This window comes from Daldinia vernicosa, assembly GCF_022497035.1.
Source record: "Daldinia vernicosa strain CBS 139.73 unplaced genomic scaffold F5Y00scaffold_31, whole genome shotgun sequence".
NCBI lineage: Eukaryota > Fungi > Ascomycota > Sordariomycetes > Xylariales > Hypoxylaceae > Daldinia > Daldinia vernicosa.
Window position 1 is genome coordinate 277788 of NW_025953947.1, and position 22648 is coordinate 300435.

Sequence of the window (22648 nt, forward strand, 5' to 3'; positions counted from 1 at the left end):
TGAAGCTGGGTACCTAAGTCTTCAATCTTCACTTCCTGCGTTCACTTCTTGAGGGCGAAGAGCTAACATAGCTTTCCACATATTTAGTCGCTGAGTTGCCGCTAATAATCTCTCCATCATATATTTAAATTACTGACCCTCTTCTACACATTTTCGTCTCGTAATATTTCGAATACTCTTCTCTCATATTCTGTGAACTTAACATATAGACATGGCTGCGAGGCAACCTACAACCTGGGATGAATACAATCCCGGGGCTTCACCCAACCGAAGCGATAGCCCGTTGTCTATCAGCAATCTAAGTGTTCGCTCTGAGGACCAGGCATTATTAAGTGACCAGTACGGTCATGGGCAAGATGAGGAACACCCGCGACGAGCAGAACGAAGGTTGGCGTACCTGCCATCGATTCGCCTTCGCGCCTAGACTAATTGTATCTATTCCTACAGGTCGTCTATAACGAATCGTCTTGCTGCGGTGGCCGATATTGGTGGCGTCAATAGTATCAGGTCGTTTGGGAGGAGTTGGCAACGAGCCGCTGCCTTCCCAGAAATCTTACCGCAACATCCCACTTTTGTGTTTGCGCCGGATCAAGAGCCTGTTCAGTCAGTCGACTTCGAAGCGGGTCCCAGAGCTTCTCCCTTAAGAGAAGATGTCGAAGCTCCTTCGCCCCACAGTATCGACCACGAGGAGCCCGGGCCAGCTGGAGCGCCTTCATCACGAATAGATGAGCCGGAAGGCGAGCGGAAACGCTTGGGTAGCGAAATATACCGAGTAGTATCACCATCCGGTTCCCCTCTCAACAATTCGATATTCTCCGTGCCGCCACACCTTTCTGTTTCTCCACTGGTTGGTAGTTACGGATCCATTCGAAGCTATGGTACTATCCAGTCGGCTACCCAGTCTTCCATGATCCATGCCCCAGAGCTATGGCGTCAGCAGCAAGAACCAGGAGCAAATGTGCCTGATGGTGAACGGCCGCCTATCCTTGTAAAAGAGGTTGAGCAAGAAGGGAGACTCGTGCTAGCTGTAGCCGGTCAATCAACTCTACCGCAAACTGTTGTGAACTCTACTAAGTGAGTGAGCCTCTCTTCCCCCTTGGAGGCCCATAGCTAAATCTGTATATAGCGTCCTGATCGGTGTCGGTTTACTGAGTCTACCCATGGGTTTGAAATATGCTGGTTGGGTCTGTGGGCTTATTGCGCTGTTTCTATGTGCCGCACTAACCAGCTGGACGGCGAGACTATTATCAAGATGCATGGATCGCGACCCTAGTACAATCACCTTTTCTGACATAGCGTATACCTGCTTTGGCATGAAAGCGCGCATCATGACAGCAGCGCTCTTCACTCTGGAATTGCTTGCTGCTTGTGTGGCTCTTATAGTACTATTTGCCGACTCGCTAGCACTCCTATTCCCAGGTACACTGAGTGTGACCGAGTGGAAGATCGTCTGTACTCTGATCCTCATACCTCTGCAATTCGTCCCTCTATCCTTCCTCTCCGTTACTAGCTTTGTTGGCGTGGTATCATGTCTGGGCAGTAAGTCCCCTGCAAACTCGCCGTCTGTGTTAAAATACTCACAAAATGGTCCAGTCGTTATCATCGTCATCCTTGATGGGTTGATTAAACCGCACTCCCCTGGTTCTCTTATAGAGCCTGCGATGACGTATATGTTCCCTGAAAATTGGCTTACTTTGCCTCTGTCCTTTGGATTACTCATGTCTCCATGGGGTGGACACAGTGTTTTCCCAAACGTAAGTCCATCTTGACCGAGGATAAGAGATCAATCATCTAACTCGACGTTAGATCTATCGTGACATGCGACACCCCCACCGCTTTAAGGAGGTAAGTAAATATAATGAATTTAGCGATAGTGGGTTTGACTAATATTTGAAATAGGCGGTTGGATACACGTTTAGCTTCACTGTAAGTCTTAAGGGCCCTACCCAATGAGCTCGATAAGCACACAAACTAACAACTTGTAGTTGGCAATAGATTTTGCTGTAGCTGTTGTAGGACTACTAATGTTTGGCGATGGAGTCCGCGACGAGATCACGGGGAATATCCTCGAAACCAAGGGATATCCCAACGTTCTCAACGTCCTCCTTGTGATCTTCATCGCAATCATTCCTTTGACTAAGATCCCTCTGAATTCTCAACCGATCGTCACAATTCTGGAAGTATTATTCGGCCTTCGACAACAAGTCGTCACGGAAGAAACACCCCTCGTCGGTCTCTCTAGCAGCTCAAGGGGTGTACTAAAAGCCCTCCTCAGAGTGTTGACGCTCTTAGTCTTCTTGGCAATTGCTATTCTCTTCCCGGCGTTTGACACCATCATGGCGTTCATGGGAAGTGCTCTCTGCTTCACTATATGTGTTACGTAAGTGTTGATATTCTTCTACCTATACTACCTAGGCTCTTGGGGAATATGGCGGTTAACAAATTCGCAGACTTCCTCTGGCATTTTACTTGAAGCTATTCGGGCATGAGATCTCGGCGCGAGAACGCATCTTTACTTGGATTGTCATGCTCATATCTTTGACTCTCTCTGTTATCGGGACTGTGTGGGCTTTCTTGCCTAAGAAGCTTATTGGAGCGGCGTCCTAGATAAGTGGGAAACAATTTGTTTAACGATTAATAGCTGAGTATTACATGTAAGATAAAGCACCATATACCTAGGTAATCAATACATAATAATAATAAGCAAGCCACAGTTGCAGTTAACTTGATGCAGACCATATGCAGATGGCAAGGTGTAGCAATAAGAAAGACCAGTATAAATATATCTACGAGGTCATCGACAGTTTCATCGCTGGAAACCTCCAAAGCAGTTAGTACATTTTAACAATGTTATTGGTTGATGCTTCCAATTGCTGACGTTACTTAAGGTGTTCCCCAAAATGTTCATCGAGCTATCATTAGTAAATCCCTTTATCATATTCCGCACCCTAGAAATGAACTTTATGGCGGCCGAGACCGAATTCTAGACAAAATCGAAGAACACTTTTTCGTCAAGGAACGGCGGAAATTAGCAGTTCTTGGCCTAGGGGGTGTCGGGAAAACCCAAGTGGCCCTAGAGTTTGCGTACCGGGTGCAAGACCGCAAGGATGAGTATTCCGTCTTCTGGGTGCTAGCACAGAGCCAAGCAACTTTCGAGCAATCATATGCGGGTTTGGCCAGGCTGCTTCAGATCTCCGGTGAAGGGGACCAGAAAATGCTGGTAAAGCAACATCTCAGCTCCGAGAATGCCGGTAAATGGCTTCTGATCGTTGATAATGTGGACGATTACGAAGCAACATTTCGATTGGACAATCCAACTGGTATGATTAAATACTTACCTCAAAACGACAACGGTTTAATACTCTTCACCACACGGTCAAGAGAAGTAGCCATGGACGTAGCGATGAACGATGTGGTCGACCTCGGAGAAATGAACCCCGAAGAGGCATATTGCGGCCATCCGAGAGACGTTACCGGAAGACGACCCCGACCGATTAATAGCAACACGTCAGCTAGCAGCAGCATTCCTTGCCAATGGCCAAATAAAGGATGCGATTGAGATGCTCAAGCATATTATACCCATCGTGAGAGAAGTTGTAGGGAAGGAGCACATCGACTCACTAAAAATAGAACATGTGCTGGCAGTGGCATATTATAAAGACGACCAGTTTGGGGAAACGGTCAGCATACTTGAGCGCATTATACCTATTGTAAGGGGAAAATTGGCGGAAGACGATCCTTTTAGCCTCACATTACAACAATGGCGTGCCGACGCATACCGTGTGACTGACCGGGTTAAGGAAGCGATCGAGTTATATGAGCATGTCAGAAGACCACACGGCATCTCAGAGACTAGTGATAGAATCATGATTTTCTAATCCATGTCTTCGTTTGAAAAGAATACAGTTACTAGTACGTAGCCCCTTAAGCAAACCATCAGCACCGTATAAGCGCGTACCATAAGTCTACCAAGCCCAAGGAGCGAGCAGCCAGCCTCAGCTACTCACTCATAACACCCCTTTCTCCCCTCTTCCCCTCCTCTCTCTTTCTCCCTCTCCCACAACAACCCCTCCCTCTTCCCCCCCCCCTACCAAGGAAACACAATCTTCAACAAAACAGTGCTAACAGCAAGCGGCTCCCACCACCTCCAGCCGCGGCTCGCGTCCACGTAAAACCACACCATGAACAGGCACGCGACGAGCTGGCCGGCGACGACGGAGCGCCCGCGCGCCCACTGCCGCGGCAGCACGAAGATCTGCCACCACTGCAGCGCCAGCATGCCCGCGAACCGGAACTGCGCCTAGTCGTGCCGGTACAGCGCCGCGTTGAGAAGCGCCAGGCCGCCCAGCGACGGCACCGCTTCGCCCAGCGCGAAGAGGAGCATGAGGGGGCGGGCGTGGGTGTAGCGGCAGTAGGGGCTGGGGCAGTGCGGGGGTTGGGGAGGGGGAGGGGGAGGGGGGTTGTAGTTGTAGTTGTAGTTGTTTTCTGAGGAGGAGGAGGAGGAGGAGGAGGAGGAGCAGTAGGGGGGTGGTGTTGTTGCTGGCGATGCTGAAGGTTCCCGCGGCTGCGTAGTAGGCAGGGGTAGGGAGTCTGATGCCGGCCTTTCGTTGTTGCAGTTGCAGTTGCTGTTGCTGCTGTTGCTGTTGCTGTCGGTCTTATTATGGCGGCTCTGGCCGCGCTTGATGACGCCGAGACACACGGCGCAGCAGTCGAAGTAGCTTAGTAGAAGCGTGTTCCGGCAGACGAAGCAGGACTTGGCAGAAGCTGTATACCGAGGCCCCTGGTTTCTTTGGTCGGAGGCCGGCGTGACGATGTCCTCGGTAGATTGGTCGTACTCCTCCTCTGGCTTCCCGAGCTCGATGGTGATTACGTGGTCGCGATCCATAGCGGCAGGGCAGTCTTATGATGATAATACCGGGTGAGTTGTATTTCTAGCTTTGATTATTAGCTACCTATTTGCGCGGTAAGAGTAGTAGTAGTGGTAAGATTGGTATATTTGAGGATGTCACTTGTTTAGCTTTGTTCCTAGCCGGCAAGAGAATGTAGATAGTTAAGTTTGAACCAGTTGGTTCGAAGAGGACGCATAGCTAGATGACTTAATTATGAACTTGAAGGGTGAAATAATTGGGTGTGATACATAACAGGTCATTCCAAGTGAGCGAGATGGGGTACCGTAGCTGCTTATTTAGAGGAGCGAGGAGGCGCGATGTTGAGATCTAAATAGCTATCGCTTAGACTAAAGCTTCCCAGCGTCATGGTTATGACTTGTTTAGACCTTCTAGAGTCCTACAAAGCAGGGGCAGTACATGTTAGGTATTACATCCAGGGCAGCCGTCCGTTTATTCTCTCCTTCCAAGGTCTATAGGAGACTAAAGTCAATGTATAGATGAGAGTCTAAGTACCTAATCTAAGGTATTAAAAGGGAACACGACAATAATCCAAGAAGTTCTTCATCAGGGCAACCTTAAAGCTGCAATACTTGAAAAGAAGATATACTGTTTGATATTCCCAAGTATAATATACGTGTTGATAGCGTCTCCATACATAAACTCATGATTCAATCTAACTACCGAATGAAGACTTATATATTTTCATATAGTCAGTCGTTACAGTATCGCTAGGTACAATATATTTTCATGAACACTACGGAAGTCCCCATCAAAAGTTTTGTCCATAGGTCCCGGACAGCTGCATCAAAAGCTGTCAGGTGGCACCTACGGACAAAACTTTTGATGGGGACTTCCGTACTTACTATAAACTATAATAATCCTCTTCAAGACATGTTTTTTTCCCTCTCCTTTTCTCTCTCTTGGATCTATGCGAATTCAATCCGCAAACTAATACCACAGGCTATGAAGCTCAAGTCCTTCCCAATTTAGTCAATAAGACATTGAAACCAACTAAGCTCCAGCAACAGCAACAATAACAACAACAAGCATTGGAACCTCACACAAAAACTTAACAACCAACCAATTAGCGACACTGTTAAATATCACGTACAAAACAACCCCATTCCCAACCCTCGTATTCCCAAACCCAAACCCACGCCAAATCCCTTCCATCCAAGACGTTTCAGGTCGCTGATACCATCCCATCCCATCTCATCTCCATATATAATACAAACCCAACACAACTAAGTACCTAACTAGCACACTCCATTCCTACATAACTCACCAGCTTCCAGAACAAGCTATTCATTCCCTCGGCGTTCCGCAGTCTCGGATACCCGCGCCGCAGGAATGGATCTGGACGCTAATTCGTCATCGCCAAGCCATCGCGATATACCCTATCTAGGTACCTATATATAGCCGTCGTAAACAGAAGACCCGCAGAAGGAATCCTGCCATCCATCCACGCGGCAAGGGGTACCTAACCCAAGGGAAGTTCGGCCGGGATTATCTCAGTTAATCAATACCTACACTACATACGCTAACCTACGTCTACCTAATGTTTCTAGAACATGAAAGCCTTAACTAATACCTACCTTATCTAATGTTTCCGCGAAACGCTGAGATGACTAAACCGTATTACTTCGCCGATATACGGCGCCGATGACTGTATCTACTTAAGACATTAATATCGAATACCAACTAACGTACCTTATCTGCATCTCTAGTTCCGTGAACCAGTCAGTCTAATAAGTAACAACACCACACTACTTTAACAGCTAAGAACAATTATCAAACCCTTTTCCTGAATATATCGGGAATGATTTTTCGCTTTAATAAACACTTAATCGAGATATGGACGTAACGATAAACAGTAAAGGCCTAAACATAATGTAATAATAAACACATTTAAACAAGATCTACAACACAACTATCCAAGTCACATGAAAAGTCAACAGTGGTGAAGCTAAATACGTATGACATATACGTATGATCTATTACTATATTACAATGATATATACTAGTTAATACTAACACTAATCGTACAAACCTTCCAACGTCCCCAGGTACCCAAGGACGAAGTATCACACCTAGTCATCAAGACAAATCACCAAGACCGAGCGGGCCAAATAATTGAGTGGGTAACTTCTGGTATTCTTCAATAATCTGGAGATATCTAATACCTAGAGAGCGAGTTGATGCTAGATCAATCCACCGGGAAGCTCTGCTGCGTGAATAGGGAGGGGAGTGCGTGTGTTTAAGTCGTTGCTTGCTTGCTGCTGCCGAACATGAATTTTTGGTTTGCCAAACTGCGAGAAAATAATAATGATTGATTCCATCATCCCAACCAAGGACCAAAAGAAGAATAAAGCCAACATTTTTTTTTCCCGTCCTTTTCCCCCGTACCTTGTCTGTTGGGAAAAGGGGAAAAAGATAAAGCCGTCATCCTTTTCAACCTCCTCGTCCCCTTTGCTTGGAGGCGACCACCAAACTTGATTATTAAGAACAAAACCTGGCGGGCAGAGAATACAAGGAAAGAAAGCAGCAAGCAGGGCGACCATCCCGAGTCAGACAAGAAAACATCCCGTGTGGTGGTAGAAAGATGAGCACAACTACAAGTGGCGACACCGGCGAGGAGTTTAAAAAGAAGAAAAATGCTCTAATGAGCCTCCTGCCAGTGGCCAACCCACTCGACGTCACCGAAATCGTGGCGTCTCTCCTTACGCCAGTTCCAGTCTCGACCCTTGTTCCATGGGCATTCGCGTGATGCCGAGTGATGATCCCGGTTCCATTTGTGGTTTTGCTGATTGGCTTGGTCCCAAATTCCTATTCCTCCTGGTAAAGTATTAAATCCAATACCGAACTGACGTCGGGATTTCGTTGAAAAATCCGGCGACTTGGGCCCCGGTGCTCCTGCGTATGCCCGGCGGCGTTCCCCTAAAACCGCCCACTTGTCGACGCCGCTTCGCTTCGACGGAGGCGAGTACCGAGTAGGGAAGTGCTCAGGCTGTACAACAGCAACAGGCTCGTGAAAGAAAAATCCATCCGCAACTAGGTCTCCATCAATGTCATTTGAAATGGTATCGTTCACATGCGAAGCCTCTGGCTTCTCATCATCAGACGCTGGCGCCTGGTGCAAGGATACCTGATCCTGCCGCGGAGTCCTAGTAGCCTCCTTGCTCTCCTGACTCCAGGTCCTAGAGTTAAGCTCTTTGAGCGCTTGTAGTTGACGGGCGCGCTCCTCTTCGTCTTCCTCCACATCCTCGTCCCACATGTCGCTCCAGCTCTTCGACACGGTATCCTTCTGGCGGCCAAACACCATCGACATAGCACTAAGAGTAGGCTTGGGCCTCGACATGGTGATAGGCAACGAGCCGGTCATCGGAGACGCTCTGGCAACAGCACGGCCAGGCATATCCATAGGGCGCGACTCGTTGAGCGAGCTCGTGTATGCCGCGAGGTTGGAAGTCAGGACAGACGAGATCGATGGCGTCAGAGCAGAACCAGACATCCAGTCCGTAGTATCCGCGGACTTGGAAAACAGATCCTCCGTGTAACTTTCGTCGTCGGGGATGGCGCTGAGTTGACGGAGAGCCTGGGGTATGGCTGCGTGCAGGGCCTTGGCCCACGGGAAGACGCCTGAGTCCAGCTGGGGGCTCTGGATCGAAGGAGTCCGGAGCGGCTCGCGGTTGGCGGTGGCGACAGTCGAACGCTCAGTCGTGCAGAAGTCATCCAGAGCCTCCTCGAGGGTGGTGAAGCTGACAACGCGGCGGAGGGCGTTCTTAGCACCGACCAGGGATCGCTTCTTAGGATCTAGATTCATGCACTGGACGATGACTTCGTACGTATCCTGGGACATGGTAGGGAAGACATCGAAAAGAGATTGCTTGTCACGAGAGAAGTCCAGAAACAAGGGATCAGCCTCGGTCGGGGTAGTGAAGGGGTTTCGAGAAAAGAGAATGTTTAGAAGGCAGATACCGATCGCCCAGATGTCAGCCTGGGCCGGCGAGTATCCGGCTCCGGCCGAATCGTATTGCTCAGGTGACATGTATCTGTCGCTCCCGACCGTATTCTCGTAGCTCCATCGGTCCGTGGTAGCCAACCCAAAATCGCCAAGCTTCATCGAACCCGACTCGGTGAGAAAGATGTTCTCGGGCTTGATGTCTCGGTGGTAAATGCCTTTCGAGTGCATATACGAAACAGCATCGACTAGTTCGATCATGAACTGGCGGACGTGTTCCGTCTCCAGGGGGCCAAGTCCAGTGCGAATGGCCTCGTACAGATCACCACGCGAGCAGTATTCGAGGACAAGGTACACATGGGAGTCGGTCTCGAACGAGTGGATTAAGTTAACGATGTTGGGATGAGCACCTAGTAGCCGGTGGGAAAGTAGCTCCTCGGAGTTCTCGTCGACCGCAAATTCGATGCCGGCTCCGTCGGCAGCTGCCTTCTTAGTTAAGCACTTGATGGCAACGAGCTCTTTGGTTTGCAAGTCCCTTGCCATGAACACCATTCCAAAAGATCCATGATTAAGAGGGGAGAGGGTTTGAAATCTCCCGTCTAGTAAAACGCCGTCTTGAAACTTGTTTCTTAAGCATTCCATGACCGTTGTCTCGACGTGAGACAAATAATCGAGGTGAGACGAAGTAAATCAGATGTAACCACGGATGATCGTACAAGCTGTATAGTTCTTTCCCCCCCTTACCTGATGTCTATTTGGAAAGGGAGAAAAGGGGTATCGGAATGCTTCTTGAAGAAATTGATGAAATACTTTTTTGAGTGCTTGTACAGAGAGCTAGAGCTGCCAGGAGCGAAGAAGGTAGTAGTAGTTGATAAAGTAAATGTTGCCAATCCAAGAAGAGTTGGGTGAGTCGAGATAGTAGGAAGCGATATACAAGATGCCGGTTATGGGAAAGAGAAAGCAAAGAACTCCAGGTCGTCAACAGGTCAGAGGCTCATCCAGGGGTATGTGAAAATTTGTCGGACAAATGAAAGCAATCGAAATAATCGTGAATAGTAGTTGGACCTTTGGTCCTGAAAGAGTGAAAAGGAAAAGTTCGTTATAAGGACATCGATACGATGGTCTCAATTTGAAAGAGTGTGGTTTGAGTTTATTATCACAAGCCTCGGGTTGGCTGAGCTTGAGAAGGGTTTATTTATCTTGCGTTGCTGTTCGTTATTGCCGATGCTCTTGTTGTCGTTGTTGTAGATGATAGGGCAATGAGTCAACAATCGATCGATGCAACTTGTGTCCGAAGGCGGCGTGCGTCCTAGGGATTTATCGAGCAGGTGAACTACTCCTCGGCTCTAAATAGCATCTAAGCTGGATGGCAATTCGAGATGAGACTTGTCTGAAGGATACGGCGGGATGATAGATATTTACGAAAGTGGCTCTTGATGACCAAGCCTTTCGATGACTGGTCGGCCACGAGATCGGAGCTGGCAGAACGGGATGTTGGTGGTTATGTAGGGCGTACCAAAATATGAACTTCACGGCAGTCAACTCCCACTAACTCGGCTTGATAGTATGCTAATTAGGGAGCGAAGTTATGACTCCTCGTGACCTTGTTTGACAAGTGTGGATTAGCAATGGTCGTTGTTCCAAGGTGGATCTGGTTCGGTGCGGATCCAGGCAATCAAATTACGAGTCAAGGTGGGTGTGACGTGGTGAAGGCGCTCTGAGAAGTCTAGTATCCAGACTTGATGGTTGGGAAAGTAGTTGAGAAGAGTACGGCGCCGGTTTATTGTTATTGTTCGTGGGTTTCTTTTGTCAGTGGTTTTTTATTAACTGGCTCGACTGGACAAAGACCGCTGGCCGGGTTTGAATGGATCAGATCAGGTATGCGGAGGGAGAGATGTCGTGACCGATTCAGGGGGGTTCGAGTGGAAAGGAGGAGCAAGAGTTGTTAAAAAAAGACCAATGGTCACTCTCAAAGGAAAGAGAGCTTTCTATCAATTAGGATAACGGGGATAGGAAGCTAAGATCCAGATCCCTTTCTCTCGTTATGTTGGTTTGGCACTTTTTTTTGGGAAAACGGAAGCAGGGAATCAACAGCTGAGTGGATAAGAGAGAAGGGGACAGAGAGTGACGGTACGAAGATTAAGATAGATGAGTAAGATATTGAGGACGATCGGTAAAAGAAGAAGCGGTAGGAAATGGATGGATGGATGAATTGGGAGAGAATAGTGAGAAAGAGAATAGTAGGTAGGTAATAGCAAAGCCTAGTATAACCCGAAGGGGGCGATTAAACAACGAACTTGGCTGTCTAGCTGTATGTGGAGGTGGATTTGGCTCGACCTCACTGGGTCCACCAGAACCAATTATGGCTGCTCTGCTACTGGGCTGGACAATTTGGGTGGTGGGACGACCATGGAGCGATGCAGGTAGGCAGTTACCTATGGATGGCGTGAATGGATACATAATGGAAAGAGAGAACTGGCAGACTGGGTGCTGCACACAAGTGGAGCTTCATGTACGTAAATACGTAGTTCGTGACCGGGGGTAAGGAAGGAACAAGGAAAGGACAAGGGGCTAAAAGGGAACACAAGGACAGAAACAGCAACAAGGAACGACAACTGCTGCTGGGTCTTTGTTCTAACTAGGTAGTACCGTTGTGTAGTTAGCTTCCATTGGACCTCTACCTCTTAAGTACATAGGTACCTAGGTAGCTTAGGTAGCTTAGGTAGGTAGCTTGAATCACAGTGTCCATACGGTGAATAGAGTAAGCAATAGAAGGCAATGACGATAGAAGGACTGGATTAATTTTAACAGCATGCCACGCCATCAGATAGCAAGGTACTTTATTGAATGGGACCTGAACGGTGGAACTCCCTTGTAAATGTTTGGGGTGCATAAGGTACTGAGATATCTGTTTCGTCAGACCCAATTGTGAAATTCGGCTCGGCCGTAACCTTATTCACAGTATATACAGTATAATATAAACACGGAGTAAGAACAGAAGAGATTCAATCGGGATTGTCCATCATGTAATCTCCCAATGCTCCCAATCAATCTCCCAAGCTCTGTAGCGGCAGACCAACTATGTAGCGTAGAAGTTTATCGAATTATACCTTATGTACGAATCACGCGGACAGGCCCGGACTTCCAGTAGGAATGTTGCTAGCGGATGCACCGTATACAATAGTTCTGATGAAACTACTACCTTCAAGCACAAGCTAGTCTAGGATCGCCACACCGCCATCTACCTAATAAGAAAGTACCTCGATAACAGATTCTCACTGCGGAAAAGCTTACAACAGGGGGTAGAGAAACCAGAGATCCATGTATTCCTCCTTCCTAGTTGGAGGGATCTACATGTACACTCTATATCCTCGACAAGGTACCTACATACTACATTAACAAGCCATTGAACAGCGTTAAAAGTCTGCTGGAGATTAAGGTTCCAGGCACAAAAGTAATGTATATACATAGGTACATATGTAGACTTGAACACGTTGCTACAAGACCCCACGATGATCTCTTTTGATGACAGCCAATGATTCGCGCATCGACTCTTCCAGCATATTCGGTTTCACATAAAAGATAAACTGCTTACTTATTGGTTTAAAGGTTATGCACTCCTTTTTACCTGCATCAGTACATTTTATCAATACATCTTTATATAGTATTTTGACTTCCAAGTTTTGCCTAGTTTGACTTGTAGCTTAACTTGTAACTGGATGCTTCTTTTTATTTATTTTTTATTTTTATATACTTCAAGTTGACCGCCTTTGTTTATAATTTCAATTGCTGCATGACACCGAACGCCGTCTTCGTGGTCGGGTCAGCGCATTCAAGGAAAGCCGACAAGTTTAAACATCATGTACCCAATCTGTATTTGCTGCCAACTTCCAAGTCAGCTGTAAAGTCACACATAGGAGATTATTAAAATAAGTCGAGTCATATTAAAAGGGTGAATCATAACCAATTTCAGGTTTGACGAGCGCGAAAACTCGAGCACCTGTAAACAATAGAACAATAGAACAAGATTGAACGATAGAGAATTGCGAATTGAAAGTTACCCACCCGACATTGGATGGCACCCTACGGCGGCAGAAAGCGTATCGCGACCCCTGAATTGTTGGGTCCTCTAGTGTAGGTCCTCTTGGTATTCGCCGGCTGAGTCTGGGGCAATCCTAGTCGGACTTTAATTGATACATCTGATGCAAGTTGGCATCATCTTTTCCTTAAAAGGCGACAATGAATTTATGTAGTGTAAATTCAATCCTACACGAAGCAGATCTCACGATGGGGATAGAGATGGGGAAGATTACCAAGTTACGTACACCAGAAGCTTCAATTGAGCATGATGCAATAACGAGGACAAGATGACTGATCGTCTCGCCCCCTTTTTTCGGCAAACATGGAAGAAGACATTCCACAGTGGTGTGTGCTCCGTAGAACCGTAGAACCATAGAACAGTAGAACAGTAGAACAAATGAACACAGTCGTGTCCCAAGACTTGGGACGGATCTCTGTCGTGTGACCTAAAAACGGCAGTGTCTTGGAGGTATTCCCCCACCGCATTCCAGTAGGAGCAATACTTTTGTTCGTATACCTAGGTACATACCTACGTTCGTACACTTTAGCGTCAATACTATACATATGTAAATCCGATAACTCATAATACACAGACCGAAAACAGTACCTAGCGTCTTCCTACCCTTTCCGACACGGCCGAGATGCTGTCGTCATGCATGACTGACAACGCAAAGAAACGCGTTCGACGGTTTCAAGCCCAAAATATTTTGGTTCTCGTCCGAAAAAGCAATCCCCCCTCTCCCCCCCAGCAACACGCGAGCCGAGCCAGACTCTTCTTGCCGCAAACGGATTCAAAGGCAATGCGTTACGGAACCCACTTATTGAATCGAACACTTTGGAGATCGATGGATTGAATTGCGTGAGGGGGACCGACCCCACGCGGGCTTCGGGCAACGTCGAAATAACTAACGACACGCTGCCCGAAACACATTTGATATGTCACAGCAAGCGAAACGTGGTTCATTAACAGAACACTGATATAGAGCCGATCCGGCGGTGAAGACGGAGATGGAGAGACGATGGGCAGATTTGCAGCACTACATATATCGCTAGTGTAGGCTGAAGACTTATCAAGTTTCTCGTCGTTTATGATTGCGCTAAGTTGACGGAACGGAACTTGGCGTTGAATGACACGATATTCATCATATTAGATATCATATCGGATACCATATTAGACTAAACCGATAGAGTTGTCGTCCATATGTGTAGGTTAGTGTAGTGTAGTTAGTCCGCGATTATAGGCGGACCATGTCTACAAACGCCGTGGCTGATAGCTGAGGATGGCTGAGATGCATCGTGCAGTTAGCCTCTCGGCGTTGTCTAGAAGTAAGTGCCCTTCATGCATGAGGTTTGCTGCAGGCATGAATACATAACATAATAAGGTGCCAATCCTACATGTAGTAGTAAGTCAGCATATTAGGTACTGGCCGGATAATACCAAATTGGCGATGGACTTTCCTAGGTAGCTAGACGATAATCATCCCGTTAACCAAGACACATGATAGCTAAAAAGAGTCGACGCGACTTACTTACGGTTACTGTCTTAGACTTGTTTATTGATATTACTACACTACGACACCATACATTGCCGTGGAACCAACCGTACGAGTTATCCAGTTGGATGGACACACGTCGTACCACAGCCTTCCCATAAAATACCAATCAAGTGATTTGTTTACTTGGTTTATTTGGAGGTTAGCAAGTTGGAAAAGGTGGGTTGGCAGGTTGGCTGGGACTCCAATGCTTTCCGGCTAAGTAGCCGATATGCAGAAACGATGCAAAGAGGATGCGAGAAGACGCAACCACGCAAAACCACGATGTACAAAGATGCACAAGATGCAGTAGTCTCTAGCCTTATCGATTTTAGTATACTGATCCGCTAAGATGTCGTTAAAGACCCGCTTAGTACGTATCTGTACCCGCTTAGCACGTTGTCCTTAAGGTTCCGGTTTCTTAAGATTAGGTCGTTATCAAAGCTTATCGTTATCTACCCTATCAGCCTACCCCCCTTCCCCCTCCATTTTGACATTTCCCATGTCTCTACTTTTCCCATCTTGGAGTTCGTCAATCATCTATCCTCCGCTTGGAACACTTGGGGGCTACTACTATACTAACTTTGCTGCATCAAGCTCTACCGAGACCTTGTTGGTGCAGTAGCGCGATACGGAGTGCGTTCCTGGGGGACAAGGCTAGGGATCCATTTGACTTTACTATTACTACCTTACCATTCGAGCATTTTCTTATTTCTTGACCGCCTTCTCGACGACACGCATTAAGACGCGGTGTGCCGTACGGCTGTTTTTCCTTCCCTTAAACATTACTATCCTATTCGGTGTTATTATCCTCGGTCGGAGCTGAACCGCAGAAGCAAGAAGGAAGAGAGAAAAAATTTCCTCCTGCACGTCAAATTATTATTTCATGCTCTTATCACCACGTTTTTTTTCACCTTCGTCTTCACCGCTCTACGCCGACGGGTAGACTAGTGTTGGTTTCCGCCCCCAGCCCGAGCCCGAGAGAATTTTTTTCGCTGAGATCTTAAGATCTTGAAGACGCGATATTCCAAGAGAACGGGAGACCCACGGTCCCAGTTGCCGTCATGACTCCATCCAGCCCTGTGAAAGTGGTGCTTTTAGACATTGGTAAGGACAGCTTCCGAGCCTGACCTTGCTTGCCCTTACTTCATATCATCGTCTAGTAGTTTAGACATCTAGGCGCATTAGCCTGGGCGTGTTGGCTAATATATCTCCTTCTAGAGGGCACAGTTTGTCCAATCTCCTTTGTCAAAGATGTACTGGTAAGACATTCCGTTGGAAACCTCGTGTCTCCAACTCTCAAATCCCCCAACCCTACCACCCTTGTAGTATAACCCTGTATACCAGTATGGCGATCGACCGCCCAGATAGTGGATGTAATGCGCCGTCCGTCTACAGCAGTTTCGGACCACTAGACTATTATGTAACCTAGGGTTAAGTTGTCCTAGGATAGTTCTATTCCGGCTATGACGAATTACGTCGCTTAGTATCTCAGCATCTAGCAACGTTGCTATGCTGGAATGCTTTCGTTGGCTTACCGGAACGTCGATTAAGGAGTCCACGTTGACTAATACGTGGTTCTAGTTCCCCTACGCACTAAGTGTTCTCCCGGAGACATTGAAAACCCAATGGGATAGTCCAGACTTTGCAAAGTATAGAGACGCGTTTCCATCGGAATATTCCTCGTCTAAGGATGCGCTAGAAGCACATGTCAGGGACCTTATGGAAAAAGATGTAAAAATCTCCTATCTCAAAAGCCTCCAGGGCTACCTATGGGCGGAGGGCTACGCCTCAGGTGACTTGAAAGCCCCTCTATTCCCGGATGTTGCCGCGAAGCTATCGGAATGGCAACGCAAGGGCCTCAAGATAATGATCTATTCGTCTGGGTCTGTGGCGGCACAGAAGCTGTTCTTCGGGCATACAGATGCCTCCCCGTCCGATCTGACACCGCAGATCTCAGACTGGTTTGACACCGTCAACGCCGGGCTCAAGACGGAGACGGATAGCTACAAGAAAATCGCCAATGAGCATCCCGAGTTTCCGCCTGGAGAGTGGCTATTCCTAAGTGATAACGTTAAGGAAGTGGAGGCTGCTATTCGAGCTGACATGCAGAGCGTGGTCGTTCAGCGTCCTGGAAATGCACCTTTATCGTCTGAGGTACCACAGCGGTTACGAGTCATAGATACCTTTGATTCCCTCGACGATGATCTAAACGTGCGCATGAAGTAACTGGCCGCACGAGAAGAGCCAGCAAGGCTAGCCAACGAGCAGAATACCGCCCCCGTATCGGGGGCGCTTACAATAAGTCGAGAGGAGACAAGCAAATCGGACTAAAAGGAAATGGTTGAGTGTAACTTGGCTAGCCCGGCGGGCCAATCCGAGCTGACCGCTCCGGTTGATGGTGTCTAAAAGGACTCTCAAATCGGCCGGCATTCAACTCGACGTGGGGGGGCTCACGGTTTGTAGGCTAGTTAGCGGACCGATCGTTTCCCAGAGGATCCAAGTGTTCCCTATATTCTAAGCGCGACGATTAAAGGCCAGCCACCCGTAGCTTCGTGCGGAGCGGGCCTAGATAGTCAAGCGACTATTGCTCTAGTAAGCTGAGAAATTATACCCTTTTAGAATCATCCATTATTCCAGTATGAGAGCCGAAACACGGGAATTGGTGTCTCTTTGAATCGATCGGAGACAGGTACACTTGCGTAGCATTTACCTGTTTCACCGGTTGTTGATGTCTCGGAATCGTAAACGGGTTTCTCCAACGACAGATATCGCTGGTGACCCCTTACATACAGCTGGCATTATCATCACCCTCCAAGCAATTTTCCGCATCACTAGTAACGCTCGACGTAAACTAGCATCTAGCCCATCAAAAAGTCCCGGCAATAACGCACGATTACACTGCACGCATTGATTCCGCGAAGCTGAGGTAGCTAGCCTGTCTCTACATAGAGTCTAACGGGCCCATCCTGTCTCCGACCCCGCAGCGCCCCCCCAGCGATCTCCAACGCGGGCGCACGCGTGATGATAAACTAGTGGATAGGTAGTTTCACGACGGCCCCCGGCTAGGTCTAATAATTAAAAAGGAGGCCGGCGATCGTGGCTGGGACATCGTCTCGGTGCTACAGGGTGGAATCCGGGGTAAACAAACTACGTATGGACATAAGTGTACACTACATGACTCGTCATTCCTCCTAACCAAGGAGTATCCCGCCAAGCGTGTTGTCTATACATACATGTACATTACGTTAGGTAACGAACTGCGTAGCTGATTTGATTGCTTGATCGTCCGTCCGTCATCTGACCAAAGCGGGGTTCTGGTCTTCGTCAACTGGAGCCAAGCCCCCTATGTATGTACGTCTTGTATATGCGTAGGCAGGTAAAGAAAGGCACCCTGTTTCGCCGTTGCCGCTGGCAACTCCAGTCTTGAATCGTGGCTAGATTCCCGGTTGGAGTGACGCCGCCTCAACGTACGCAGGGTCTACTCCCTTCCACGAGAGCTTGTCGTCGACCTACGGGTCTAGAACGCAATCCAGGAACGCCATCTTGACAAATAAGAGGCACTACTAGCCAATTGGGCGTCTAGGATATGTCGATATCATGTAGCTAAGGAAGTAGGTAATGACATTCAGACGCCCTCGAACGCATAACCGTTTCGAGTCGCATTAATCTATTGCTGGTTAACAACTCGCATCTGGTTGGCGCTGGCCTGACTAAGGCGAGTCGGGAGATAGGCTTAGCTATGCCCAAGGAACGGGCACGCGGTCGCCTAGCCTAACATCATCGTCGCTATGATGTTCCCATAATCAATAGTCGCAGTAACGAAGCGTGGCCGCAACGAAGAGCCCGGGTAAAGTTGCCAAGTTGCCGCGTAGAACGCTAGCGACTAGGGGAGAAACGTTGGTATACGTTCTGACGTTTCAAGCAGGATCGCCAATATATTCCCCAATATCACACTAGCTCAGGTAATCACATACGACCGAAGGAATTGCTGCATATTGTGAACTTTAGCAATTGATCCTTGCGGTGGTGAGATATGCGTCTCCACCACCAATCGTCAGACAAATATATCGTCAGATATTTCGATTATTCCCTTTAGACGGGAACCCGGAGTGCCCCAGAAGCCGTTCAATCGGTTTTCCTACAAATGGCTCGGACGTCTCCTGACCTGGTGACTTCGATCCAAGCCTATCGGGTAGATAGACGATTGACTGCGGGGTAGACCTAGCACCACATACGAGTCCACTGACTGACGATCTCGATAGATAGATAGAAAGGTGCCCCCCTTACTAACCCAGCCGTCAGGAGCGCATCCAGGTGGATACACGTCGGGCAGATTCAGAGACAATAAAGTAAGGGGTAGGGCGGAAAGACCACTGACACTAAGCTGAGGTGGTAGCGCACGCAGACTGCAACCCTCCGCCAAGAATGAGCGACGAGAGTGTTATCAGATTAACGCGGCGACGGTACCCCACCATCGCAAGTTTTGTCGACATGTTCGAATCGATTAGGTGGCTATGCGTCTCATTTGCGAGCCTTGTGGGTGTGAACGGCACTTAGAGTTAATTGAAAACCCGGCTGTCACCCTGATGAGCCGCGAATCACGATGGCGAAGTTGTTTCTCGAGTGGCCAGATCGAAGTTCTAATTTCTTGAACGTCGTAAGAGGCGATTGGAGCGGCGAATTCCTGACCCAAAGGTAGTAGACGAGTTTCTGAGTGGTTTTGCTCTGGGCTCTTACGTATCCCAGTGCTCTCATGATAGACTCCATATGAGACTCGTTCATGTATCTTGAGTTGGTGATGCACTATAATGTTCATTGGTTAGCAATATATTTAGTAGTAGCAAGTAAACGTATAGGAAATTACTAGCATATATCACATGCAGATACTAATGACTATATGTGCCTGGACGACGGCGAGACCCGAAAAAAGAGGAGACAGCTTGGATAATCGAGATGAGACTTACTGGTGCTGGCAAAACCAAGAACAGACTTGGAAAGATATCACGTAGCTGAGATGAGCTGTCTGTCTCAGGCCCCTTTAGAAATTCCAAAGTTCTGAGAAGCATCTCACCTCGTCCCATAGCATCAGGGACGAAATTCAGAACCAACGAAAGACTAATTATGTCGAACCGTTCAGAATCATCTTTAGGTAGCGGCCTTTTCATAAAATCCTGTTGTAAAATGCCGTCGCTTTGACTGTTTAAGTCTATCCTTTCCATATCGAAGACACCACTCTTCGAACATACATTCGTAGTACTCAACGCACCCACTTCAAGCATCCTCAACCGAGCTCCCTCAAGAGAAGTGAAGTTCGGGTCCATCGACTTGAGCCATTCCATAAGTACACGGGAGCTGTCTCCCCCGCGGTCGAGGCGTTGGCCCTGAAGGCTGGCTTGTTGGTACTTCTCAAGGCCGCCCAGGGCAGCAATCTCGGCTTCGACTGCAGCCTGCGTAGCTATATCACCTTTAGCGACAGCTTGGGCTTTCTTCTTCTCTAGGACATGGTGAGAATTAATTAATGTCCTGGTAGCTTTTCTTGATATCGACTTCGGTTTCAAGACGGTTGGAGGCCGCCCTGCAGTCAAGTTCTTCACCCGGCCTCTCTTATTTACCCCCATCACGCCGCCTACTCCTAAGTTAGATGATATGGTGGCCTAGTCGCCGTTGTGCCGTATAAATCGTAGTATGTTTAAAGGTTGTGGTAAGGAAGGCTCTGGTTGCCTGGTATTAGAAAAGTATAAGGACAGTGTTGGACATGTTTAAAGCACTGTAATGCAAAGTATAAATCAATAGGAAAACACAGTGTATAAAACCCCGGGAAGTCCATATATGTCACGTGCAAACGCATGAATTTTTGGCTGGCCGATGCACTCACTGGTTATGCATGTACCAACTAGCTCGAATCTCCCGAAGATTTACAGAAGTTTACCCAGGAACTTCTCAGTGGGTCCACAACGCAAAAATACCCTAAGCGAATTTTGCAAAATCTACCTCGAGCTAATTTTCGACCACTCGAACTTCGCTCGATCTTTTCAACCTCCTCGAGACGACAATCGCGAAGTCATACTAACAGCCCAACATCCGCCAGCACAATCACAATGGGTCCCAAGGTTCCTGCGAAGAAAGGTACATCATCATCATCACCACCACTACCACCATAAATAAATATCTCCAGTCGTCTTTCGACAAGATTTCCCACACGATGATTATTCGTCGGAATTGGCGCTGCTTCCGCGCGCGTCTTCCTGGCCGATGCATCGAGCAGAGCAGATTTTGCGAGTTCTGATTCAAGAGCGATTGCTGATGCGTTTTTTTCTCTATACAGGCGGTGCCTCCAAGGCGCCGAAGGGTGTGAAGCAAGCCAATGCTGCTGCTAAGGCTGCCCTCAAAGGCGTAAGTTAACAATAAAATAAACAACGTCGATATCGATATGACGATCGATCGACTTCCGTGAAAATTTCTAGCTCCCGGAATGCTAATGGTCGGCGCAGGACAACTCGCACAAGAAGCGCAAGGTTCGCACCTCGACGACCTTCCACCGCCCCAAGACCCTCCAGCTCTCGCGCTCGCCCAAGTACCACCGCAAGTCGGTCCCCCATGAGCCCCGTCTGGATGAGCACAAGATCATCATCCACCCGCTCAACACCGAGAGCGCCATGAAGAAGATCGAGGAGAACAACACTCTCGTCTTCATCGTCAATATCAAGTCCAACAAGGCCCAGATCAAGAAGTCCCTCAAGAAGCTCTACGACATCGACACCGTCAAGATCAACACTCTCATCCGGTAGGTTTCCAACCACTGTCAAGTTGTGGTCTTGGTGGTATTTTGGTTTGGTGCGGTTTTACTGACTACGTGATATAGACCTAATGGCTCCAAGAAGGCTTACTGCCGTCTGACCGCTGACGTGGACGCCCTCGACATTGCGGCTACCAAGCTCGCCCTTGTTTAGATTAGCGGCTTCGAGAGGAGGATACCCGATTCGCGCGGTGGTTCGGTAATGATTTGGCAAGTGATGACATGGCAGATTGTGCTGATTAGATGCACATTCTCGAGTCCGGGTTGGACTATATGCATAAAGGCCGGCGTTGCGTTGCCTATGGATGGCTAGGCTTATGAGATCAACGGAAAAGAATTGATTTCTCAGACACGGATTATTGAACTTGTTTAAAGTGATTTGATTGTTTATGTGGTTTTTTTTTTCTGCTTTCCAAGTGATGCATTAGTGGTGGTGATTTCATGGCCATACATTTTATACGTCCATCTGGCGCCTTTAACCCGGTCTCCGGATACCGCATTGAAGATAGTTCGTTCCACGCAATGCGCTTCTAACCCCCCATCTCTCGATCCTCGTAGCTATTCGTACAATCCCTCATCATACCTAACCTAACGTATTCTCCCATGGCCGGCGCATAGTCGATCGTAAAATTCCATACCGTAGATTTTTCCGTCTCTCTACCTAGGGTAATATCCTAACCCTGGCGCAAGTTCTGCAGGTGCTTGACGGTCAACTGGCTCACGTCGATGAAGCGGTTCGCGCAGTTGACCATGCAGCCCTCCTCGCTCTTGTCCAGCTTGCCGCTGCGGATCGTGCTCGTCATGCACTTCCGGAAGCACATGTCTGTTAGGGAGTGGACGGCTGCGAGGGAGGGGGGAGATGTGTGTTAGTAGGTACGTTAACCGATACTTAGGAAATTCTGGGGTTGTGGCTTTTGCGCGGAGGCGGGGTGAGATGGTTGGTAGGTAGGTAGGTAGGTAGTAAACGTGTATAGGTATGTGGGTTAGGTAGGCAGGAGGGGAACTACGTACTGGTCTGGATACGGGCCTTCTGGCCCTCGTTCGCGAAGAACTGGCGCAGCTCGGCCTTGTCGTTTTCGTTCAGCTTGCTGAGGTCGAAGTCATTGAGGTTGATGTTGCCGTCGGCCATTTTTTTCTTTCTTTTTTTGCGGTGTAGATCTTGCAGATATGTGTTACTTTGGGAAGGTAAGGGCTGCTGGGTTTTATGTAAGGGCGAATCTGGCGCGGGGGTGGTCTTGTTTGTTACTGAGAAGTTGGTGAGGGCGATGACGATGTCTATTCGGGGACGAAGTAAATTTCCTGTCTTGTTAAATTCGATGTGTATTGCTTATCGATAAGATTTATACCCACTCATAGGTATACCATGCTATGTTCTGAATATAGAGAT

At 48.0% G+C, this 22648-nt stretch overlaps 9 protein-coding genes across 9 annotated transcripts; 4 read left to right on the plus strand and 5 right to left on the minus strand.

The window, feature by feature from the left end:
• Positions 1–104: 104 nt before the first annotated feature.
• Positions 105–2621, plus strand: F5Y00DRAFT_111356 (transmembrane amino acid transporter protein-domain-containing protein). Its single transcript, XM_048003911.1, has 8 exons — positions 105–387; positions 448–1074; positions 1127–1539; positions 1594–1754; positions 1807–1845; positions 1900–1926; positions 1986–2380; positions 2451–2621. Exons 1-8 carry the CDS (start codon positions 212–214, stop codon positions 2605–2607), a joined length of 1995 nt encoding a protein of 664 aa, XP_047863733.1. The 5' UTR covers positions 105–211; the 3' UTR covers positions 2608–2621.
• A 124-nt stretch (positions 2622–2745) lies between these two features.
• Positions 2746–3894, plus strand: F5Y00DRAFT_270942 (P-loop containing nucleoside triphosphate hydrolase protein; the record flags this gene model as incomplete). Its single annotated transcript, XM_048012696.1, has 2 exons — positions 2746–2830; positions 2889–3894. The coding sequence occupies 2 exons, from the start codon at positions 2746–2748 to the stop codon at positions 3557–3559; spliced, it is 756 nt and encodes a 251-aa protein (XP_047863734.1). The 3' UTR covers positions 3560–3894.
• Positions 3895–4087: 193 nt separating this feature from the next.
• On the minus strand, positions 4088–5168 carry F5Y00DRAFT_270944 (uncharacterized protein; the record flags this gene model as incomplete). Its single annotated transcript, XM_048012697.1, has 2 exons — positions 4358–5168; positions 4088–4300 (listed from the first exon to the last, which is right to left on the minus strand). The coding sequence occupies exons 1-2, from the start codon at positions 4883–4885 to the stop codon at positions 4088–4090; spliced, it is 741 nt and encodes a 246-aa protein (XP_047863735.1). The 5' UTR covers positions 4886–5168.
• A 602-nt stretch (positions 5169–5770) lies between these two features.
• F5Y00DRAFT_240495 (uncharacterized protein) lies at positions 5771–6770 on the minus strand. Its single transcript, XM_048008242.1, has one exon. It carries the CDS (start codon positions 6093–6095, stop codon positions 5901–5903), a length of 195 nt encoding a protein of 64 aa, XP_047863736.1. The 5' UTR covers positions 6096–6770; the 3' UTR covers positions 5771–5900.
• Positions 6771–7466: 696 nt separating this feature from the next.
• Positions 7467–10042, minus strand: F5Y00DRAFT_111450 (kinase-like protein). The gene has a single exon (XM_048003913.1). The coding sequence runs from the start codon at positions 9490–9492 to the stop codon at positions 7549–7551; it is 1944 nt and encodes a 647-aa protein (XP_047863737.1). The 5' UTR covers positions 9493–10042; the 3' UTR covers positions 7467–7548.
• Positions 10043–15031: 4989 nt separating this feature from the next.
• Positions 15032–16705, plus strand: F5Y00DRAFT_111499 (enolase-phosphatase E1). The gene is made up of 4 exons (XM_048003914.1): positions 15032–15414; positions 15480–15569; positions 15684–15724; positions 16047–16705. The coding sequence occupies exons 2-4, from the start codon at positions 15527–15529 to the stop codon at positions 16689–16691; spliced, it is 729 nt and encodes a 242-aa protein (XP_047863738.1). The 5' UTR covers positions 15032–15414; positions 15480–15526; the 3' UTR covers positions 16692–16705.
• Positions 16706–19043: 2338 nt separating this feature from the next.
• Positions 19044–20083, minus strand: F5Y00DRAFT_263237 (putative methyltransferase-domain-containing protein; the record flags this gene model as incomplete). Its single annotated transcript, XM_048011487.1, has 2 exons — positions 19044–19268; positions 19430–20083. The coding sequence occupies 2 exons, from the start codon at positions 20081–20083 to the stop codon at positions 19044–19046; spliced, it is 879 nt and encodes a 292-aa protein (XP_047863739.1).
• A 392-nt stretch (positions 20084–20475) lies between these two features.
• F5Y00DRAFT_240510 (60S ribosomal protein L25) lies at positions 20476–21639 on the plus strand. The gene is made up of 4 exons (XM_048008243.1): positions 20476–20591; positions 20791–20858; positions 20957–21249; positions 21328–21639. The coding sequence occupies exons 1-4, from the start codon at positions 20564–20566 to the stop codon at positions 21413–21415; spliced, it is 477 nt and encodes a 158-aa protein (XP_047863740.1). The 5' UTR covers positions 20476–20563; the 3' UTR covers positions 21416–21639.
• On the minus strand, positions 21640–22601 carry F5Y00DRAFT_240514 (Tim10/DDP family zinc finger-domain-containing protein). Its single transcript, XM_048008244.1, has 2 exons — positions 22273–22601; positions 21640–22102 (listed from the first exon to the last, which is right to left on the minus strand). Exons 1-2 carry the CDS (start codon positions 22388–22390, stop codon positions 21936–21938), a joined length of 285 nt encoding a protein of 94 aa, XP_047863741.1. The 5' UTR covers positions 22391–22601; the 3' UTR covers positions 21640–21935.
• Positions 22602–22648: the final 47 nt, after the last annotated feature.

Excerpts from the sequence above, each read along its gene's own strand:
- F5Y00DRAFT_240495 (XM_048008242.1), bottom strand. The coding sequence starts at position 6,095 with ATGGGATGGTATCAGCGACCTGAAACGTCTTGGATGGAAGGGATTTGG.
- F5Y00DRAFT_111450 (XM_048003913.1), bottom strand. The coding sequence starts at position 9,492 with ATGGAATGCTTAAGAAACAAGTTTCAAGACGGCGTTTTACTAGACGGG.
- F5Y00DRAFT_111356 (XM_048003911.1), top strand. The coding sequence starts at position 212 with ATGGCTGCGAGGCAACCTACAACCTGGGATGAATACAATCCCGGGGCT. Across the intron at positions 1,755-1,806 it reads GACACAGTGTTTTCCCAAAC|ATCTATCGTGACATGCGACA; the intron begins GTAAGTCCATCT and ends ACTCGACGTTAG. Across the intron at positions 1,846-1,899 it reads ACCCCCACCGCTTTAAGGAG|GCGGTTGGATACACGTTTAG; the intron begins GTAAGTAAATAT and ends TATTTGAAATAG.
- F5Y00DRAFT_240514 (XM_048008244.1), bottom strand. The coding sequence starts at position 22,390 with ATGGCCGACGGCAACATCAACCTCAATGACTTCGACCTCAGCAAGCTG. Across the intron at positions 22,103-22,272 it reads GAAGGCCCGTATCCAGACCA|CCGTCCACTCCCTAACAGAC; the intron begins GTACGTAGTTCC and ends CCTCCCTCGCAG.
- F5Y00DRAFT_111499 (XM_048003914.1), top strand. The coding sequence starts at position 15,527 with ATGACTCCATCCAGCCCTGTGAAAGTGGTGCTTTTAGACATTG. Across the intron at positions 15,570-15,683 it reads AGTGGTGCTTTTAGACATTG|AGGGCACAGTTTGTCCAATC; the intron begins GTAAGGACAGCT and ends ATCTCCTTCTAG. Across the intron at positions 15,725-16,046 it reads CCTTTGTCAAAGATGTACTG|TTCCCCTACGCACTAAGTGT; the intron begins GTAAGACATTCC and ends ACGTGGTTCTAG.
- F5Y00DRAFT_240510 (XM_048008243.1), top strand. The coding sequence starts at position 20,564 with ATGGGTCCCAAGGTTCCTGCGAAGAAAG. Across the intron at positions 20,859-20,956 it reads CTAAGGCTGCCCTCAAAGGC|GACAACTCGCACAAGAAGCG; the intron begins GTAAGTTAACAA and ends TGGTCGGCGCAG. Across the intron at positions 21,250-21,327 it reads AAGATCAACACTCTCATCCG|ACCTAATGGCTCCAAGAAGG; the intron begins GTAGGTTTCCAA and ends TACGTGATATAG.